The 6,977-nt window shown below is 32.3% G+C and overlaps 1 protein-coding gene across 1 annotated transcript; it reads right to left on the bottom strand.

Annotated features, from left to right (window-relative positions):
* Positions 1–646: 646 nt before the first annotated feature.
* LOC109221647 (costars family protein) lies at positions 647–4,504 on the bottom strand. Its single transcript, XM_019386116.1, has 2 exons — positions 4,370–4,504; positions 647–1,004 (listed from the first exon to the last, which is right to left on the bottom strand). The coding sequence occupies exons 1-2, from the start codon at positions 4,448–4,450 to the stop codon at positions 804–806; spliced, it is 282 nt and encodes a 93-aa protein (XP_019241661.1). The 5' UTR covers positions 4,451–4,504; the 3' UTR covers positions 647–803.
* Between the last annotated feature and the right edge of the window lie 2,473 nt (positions 4,505–6,977).

A 6,977-nucleotide genomic window follows, 5' to 3' on the forward strand; every position in this document is an offset into this window, starting at 1 on the left:
AATAGTATGGGTTCACGTGAACCCATACCCCTCCACCTGGATGCGCCTGAAATTATGTTACAATTCGAATTCAAGTTAGTATCTTGGTGGTTTATTCTCCTGGTTAATCAAAATTTATAAATTAAACTAAAGTGGCACAGCTGCAGCTTATTTTACTGGGTAATATCAATCATTAAAACCAGAAAAAATTATCAGGCCTGGAGTCTATAACAGAAGGGCTTCCACTAGTTTAAAGAGCACAAATTTGACCCAAAATTTCACTTGACTACTGCTACTCAGTGAACTTCTCTAATTCTTTTTATAAAATATGTCAAAAATAGAAATAACGATTAAGCGAGAAAGCAAGGCCTGACAATGAAGAACAAGGAAACCAACCTACCTAAATGATGTACTTACTTTCCTAATTTATGTTTTCATATTCCCGAATAATATCTTTTCCAACAAAAAGAAAAAGCTTAAAATGAACAATACCCATGGAAAAGTATATAAACGTTATCTTTTACCTTTTCCATACAATTTTCATTCTGTTTTACAAAAATAAAGGTCCATATATGATCTAACATTTATCTTGATGAGTATTATTTCGTAAAAAGTTTTAGTTTTTTTTTTTTTTTTCTAACAGAGGAAAGTTAAATTAAGACAGGAATTAGGCAAAAATATCTTCATTACAAAAGAATGGAAGTAGACCATTCTCATCATTCACACGCCCCATTCCAGGTAAAGTAATAAAACATATTCGCCATGTCCAGAAATTTGTATCAAAAGTACAATACAGAAACAAGGTACAGAGCATGAAAAAGCATTTATGAAGTTGTAACTGCAGTAGCACCAGAAGTCACCGATGGCGGTTTGAGAATGATTTCCACATTGTCATGAACCCCTTGCAGGAGGAGCTCGCCATCGTATGTAAGTATTTTCCTTTTCTTTGCAGCTCTTAATGTCCCAACGAGCGCCTCAAAGATGTTGGCACATCTATCATCATGAAACAGCACACCGAATGTTACCTGAACAACAAAGCTATAGATTTCAATAAAAGTCGATAAAAAGGGATGAAACAAGCCTATCAATTTTGTGATTTCAAAAGATCAGATATTCAAATACCAACCAACAATAGGTGCTTTAATTATCTACCTTAATCCTAGTGATTTGTTTCCTGAGACAGGAATAGAGTACCTAGTAATTTTTCTAAATGTGCTGATTTCTCACGCTCTTTTAACCAAAAAGTTTGGAGTTTAAACTAGTTCTATCCAAGAGATGAGAAAAGATTTCTACACTGTAGAAATTAACATCATATGCCCGGGAGCTTTGTATGATCCATCTTTATTCTCGTCGGAGTTACAAGCACCACATAGATTTCAAGAATCTTTATATGATATATCATGCATTCACTAGTAGATGCAAGAATGAATACAGGCAAAGCAATACAGACCCAGTTTAAGGCTTCGCTAAGCTTTTTTTCTTTGACAAAGTAACTTAAAAGCTTTGCTGAATAAGAGACTAAAAACAACCATTTATCACAATCTTGCTTCCAAGTAACATTAACGTGTGTAAGTATAAAACATGTGGAGTGGTTAACTAATAAATGAAATTCAGCTTCGATTGAGCGAGAAACCTAGTTTAAAAGAGCAGTTTGAGATTGGAGCAGGCAAACAGAGAGTTCCATTTTCTCTACTCAAACGATTCACTTTCATGAACCATAGGAATAAAAGTTTCATAGTCAGCAGTTTGTGCTATTAGATCTTAACAGTGGCACCAACAATGTTTCAACTAACTACAACAACATACCCAGTATTACCCCGCATCGTGGGGTCTGGGGAAGACAGTGTGTAGGCAGACCTTACTCCAGTGTTTGAAAAAGCGATCGCTTCGTCGCTTTAAGCGACCACCCATCGCTTTTCCCAGCCTGAGGCGACTCGACCATGTGAAGCGTGCGCTTCAGTTGAAGAAGCGACAGAAGTGACGAAGCGCTCGCTTCTGTTAAGAGGGCCATTTTTTAAATAAAAAAAAAGTTTGGGTCTGTTTTTTTATTATACAAAACACACCCCTAAGACCACAATTGACCATTTCTTCTTCTCTCTTCTTCGATCGACCAAAGCCTAGAGTTTCAACTTCATCGACATTGCTGACCAGCACCAGTGCAGGTAAATTTCTTCTTCTCATTTTTTCTTTCTTCTTCTTGTTCCCGTCCAGATTCTGCTCTTTTTTCTTCTTTCTTTCTTCCTTCTTCTTCTTCTCTTCTCTTTTTCACTTTTTCTTGTCCAGCGTCTGCACAGCTAGGGCAGGCGCTGGTTTTCTTTTTTTCCCCCTTTTATTTTTCTTAATTTTAATGTATTTTAGTTTATAAAATTACTTATCATATATATATATATATGTGTGTAATATTTTTCAGTTTATTTGATTTTTTAATGTGTATTTCAGTTTAGAAAATTAGTTGGTATATATATATATATATATATATATATATATATATATATATATATATATATATGTGTGTGTGTGTGTGTGTGTGTGTGTGAGAGAGAGTGTGTTTTAAGAATTGCGCTTCACTTCAATGAAATGAAGCGTACGCTTCGCTTTTGAAGCGAGGCGAGCTCCTGTCACTTTTTTGCGCTTCGCGCTCTCAAAAGCACTACCTTACAGGGGTAAACATAAGCACTACATTACTTAAAAGATAGACAAGGAGGGACAACACCAAAAAGCCGCGTAAAAGCAGCATAAAAACAACACGATAATAAGATGATCAAAATGAAAGAAAACGGGTAGTCATAGAAACCTACTACCAACATAATGCGAGAGTGCGTACTAATACTACTGGTATGAACAATCTACCACCTACCCTACTATCCTAATCCTCGACCTCCACACCTTCCTATCAAGGGTCATGTCCTCGGTCAGCTGAAGTTGCGTCATGTCTTGCCTAATCACCTCTCCCCACTTCTTCTTCGGCCTACCTCTACTTCTCCATAGGCCCTCCAATGTCAACCTCTCACACCTGCTCACCGAGACATCTGTGCTCCTCCTCATCCCATGTCCAATGTTTCAACTAACTGGTGAGATTAATAATGGAGAACACATAATGATTCTCAACCACACCGTGTTTATGCTGCAAGATGCTTCCACAAACCCCATTAAACAATTCTGCAAGTTGAAGTCTAAAAACGGTTCAGATCCCAACTTGTGCATGACCCTTGGTGAAATTTATCTGTGAAGCTAATTGCAGCTACCCGAATGCTAGTGATAAACACAAAAGTGCACACTTAGTCCAAGAATGGTTTGTGTATCCCAGACATAAGTTTATAGGGCTCCTCCACTGCAATGACAAAGAATAGTTTTATCTGATTGCACCAGAATATCTCACTCTCCTAAAGTAATCAATAAGGGGAAAAGGAATGGAGTAATTCACCCATTATAATTGTAATCCAAAAATTATCACATGGACAATGAAGAAAGTAAATAAGATACAAGACCAGAAAATCAGAGTTGAATCTAGAATTCGAAGACAGTAGATGCCTGGCCTAAAAATCAAATGATCAATGAACTAACTATGCCTCAATTCCAAGCTAGTTGAGTTAGTGATATGTATCCTCACTATATTTCATCACTTAATATTATACACATTTTAGATTTTTTAAAAACTTTTTACTATATACATATAAAAAGTCCAAACTCAGGCAGTGAACCACTACTTATATGCTGGATCCCTCGACTAAATTGCATTACAGATCCTATAACTTTATCTACTTGAATTGGGTAATCAAAAAGACATGCAAAAGCATATCCCTTTCCCATTTTTCGACTAAATCAACGTTGTAAAAGTTGGTTGACATGGTTGTTGTGAAACTTTCTTTATGTAGTTCAAGCTCAAGGCAATGGTCACTGCTTATATATGTTGGATCCGCCTCTACAACAATAACGATCCAGTAAAATTCCACCAGTGGGGTCTGGGGAGGGGAGTGTGTACGCAGACCTTAACCGGGATAGAGAGGCTGTTTCCGAAAGACACTCGGAAAAGAACAAAGACAATATCAGTACCACCAATAGAGACCATATGAATAATAATAACATCATAAAGACCAGAAAATAGATGAAAGACAGAAGCGATAGTCAGTGAAAAGACCCGGCACTATGAAAACGAAAGAGTAGTGAGACATGTTGGATCCGCCTCTGTATTAAAGAAAATCATTACAGATCCTATAAGTAACTACATCCAATTGAATTGGGTATTGAACAATTAATCACCAGGAGTTTATTTCTTTTCTTTCTTTTTTTTTAAAATAATTTTTTTAATTTGCTAACATTGTAAAAATTGTTTCTTTCTCCTAAGGATTTCTGATTTGGGGAAGATATAGGAAGTAGTGCAAGTAAGTACCTTGTAAGAACCATCATCTTTGGCTATGCCGAGTCGCTTGATCTCTTCTTTGAGTCGTTCAACCTCTTCTTCAACGTTCATGGTTCCTGTCAATGGAGTTGAACAGATCTATCTTATTCTCACATTTTTCTCATTCTTATATACTCCCCACTTGATCAGATCATTCTTTGTACAAATTTTAATATCTCCCATCAACTTCACAGAAATATCACATTGCCCTTCTCTTTTATATGCCTAATGCCCCGCTCTTTTTCTTCACGTTACACCATAGTTCGCTTGATATGAAAAGAATTAAACTTATATCCAGCTACTTTATAAAGAAGTTTTTGAAAGTGTATAAAGTTTTACTCACGAGTTAAGTAACTTAGAGCCCGTTTGAATTGGCTTATTCTAAGTGCTTTTAAGCTAAAATGGCTGTTAAGCTATTTTGTAGTGTTTGGATAAAGTAAAAAAAGTGCTTTTAAGCACTTATTTTTAAGCTAAAATGACAAAAACAAAAGTCAAAAGCTAGAAATCCTAACTTATGGCTTAAAAGTTATTTTGACTTAAAAGCTACTTAAAATAAGCCCATCCAAACGGGCTCTTACAATATTAGGTAATTTCTCATAATAAGTAAACTAGTATTAGTACCCGCGCGGATGCGCGGACACTAATTATGTCAAATATTTAAGTTATTTGGATTGTATGTAAATAATCTTAAAATTTACACTTTCTCACTAAATATAGATAATCATTGGATATTAACTACATGAAAAAAATTAACCATTTCTATTTTTCCTTTTTGATACCATTCTTGGCGGTATCTTTGGATCTTAAAAATACTCAGAAGCAAAATAATAACTCATATTTATGGCAAAACAATCAAATGTTGAGACAATGAATGACTCTTTAGATAAGACTTAACACTTTTACTACTGCTTGTACTCTTATTTGGTGTGTTGATATCTCTTAAAAAATATTTCTTTCTTACAATTTCAGTTTCCAAAACATTATTTTTCAATAATAATTATTTTTATAATAATGTAATTGAAAATATTATTCTTAATTCAAAACTTATTTTAGTTGGCTATCTAAAATTATAAAAAAAAATTAGCTAGTGAATTTTTTTTTACTCCATTTTGATATTTGACATTAATCATGTTAAATATCTGAGTTATTTGAATTATATGTAAATAACCTTAATATTTAAACCTTCTAAATAATTATAGATAATCGTCAGATATTAATTAAGAAACACTACATGAAAAAAAGACTAACATTTTTCAATTCTCGTGGTGATAATTTTATTTTTGCACTATTCTTATAGGTGTCATCGGAACCAAAAAATAGCTACAAAGTAAAATAATAACTCATAGTTATGGCAAAGCACAAAGGTTGACACGATATAAACCATTCTTTGATTACGATGTGACTCTTATACTACGACTTGAACTCTTATTTGGTATAAGTTTATCTTTCAAAAAATATTTTTATTTTGAAATTTCAATTTCTAAAACTTTATATATATTATAATAACGATTATCTTTATAACGATGCAAGTGAAGATATTATCCTTAATTTAACATACACTTTAATCGGCTATCTAAAAATTTAAATGATTCTTTGGCCGGATTTATTTCATTATGACTCCACTTTAAGTTTATCGATATCTCTAGCCCCAGAATTTGAATGTTTAATACCCTATATATACAATAATTTTGTTCTTTGAATCATTAAATGTTAATTAGTTGATTATTATTATAAAAATATTGCATATATTGTCTTAAAATTATCAAGTAGTTTATTTTTCGACACCATACTTGGCCTAACCTCATGCAAACTACTCAAATTGCATTCCAATTCAAATTCGAATATCATATCAATTTGTTAGTAATAGAGATTTTTTTAAAACGGCGCATAATGTAAACTAAAAAAATATTCTAAGATATCATTATCTTATAATCTATCTATTTGAGTTGAAAAGAAAATATTTGAAATCGATGAGATTAACTTTCAAAATTTTTATACTCAACAAAGATGAAACATAAAAAGAATTTGTTGTGATCTTTTATTTCTCGTTTTTAGATTTTTTTAACATTTTCTTCAATATTTATTTTCTTTTATCTTATTATTTCTTTTGTTACAAAAAGTTAATTATTTCACTATAAAAGGATGAGTTTTAATAAAAATTGTCTACATATGAACTTTAATTATATTTTTAATCTTTGTTTGAAATTATTTCATATTTTTCTTTTGGCTTTATCTAATCAGCCTAAATAGGTGCTCACCCAGACCACTTAAATTAAAAAATTGAATGATGTGTAATTTAAATATAATTCATATATAATATGTGTATAATCGTGTGCTGTCGGTATATCATCTATTTATATTAGCTATAAAAAGCAAACAATAAATATGGCCTGATATTATGTAAATATTCCATAAGATTTCGGTTTTTTTAGTTTATCCATGATATAACTTCTATTATATTAATTTTAAAACTCTCCACTAATGTTCAAAAATATCTTATCTTTTTATTATCTTTGAATTAAAAAAAAGTAAAAGAGTTTTTTCGAAATAATTTGTTTACATTTAAAAAAAAGTATTTCACGTCATACCTATTTTCTCT

This window comes from Nicotiana attenuata, unplaced genomic scaffold, assembly GCF_001879085.1.
Source record: "Nicotiana attenuata strain UT unplaced genomic scaffold, NIATTr2, whole genome shotgun sequence".
Lineage (NCBI taxonomy): Eukaryota > Viridiplantae > Streptophyta > Magnoliopsida > Solanales > Solanaceae > Nicotiana > Nicotiana attenuata.

Excerpts from the sequence above, each read along its gene's own strand:
- LOC109221647 (XM_019386116.1), bottom strand. The coding sequence starts at position 4,450 with ATGAACGTTGAAGAAGAGGTTGAACGACTCAAAGAAGAGATCAAGCGA. Across the intron at positions 1,005-4,369 it reads AAGATGATGGTTCTTACAAG|GTAACATTCGGTGTGCTGTT; the intron begins GTACTTACTTGC and ends TTTGTTGTTCAG.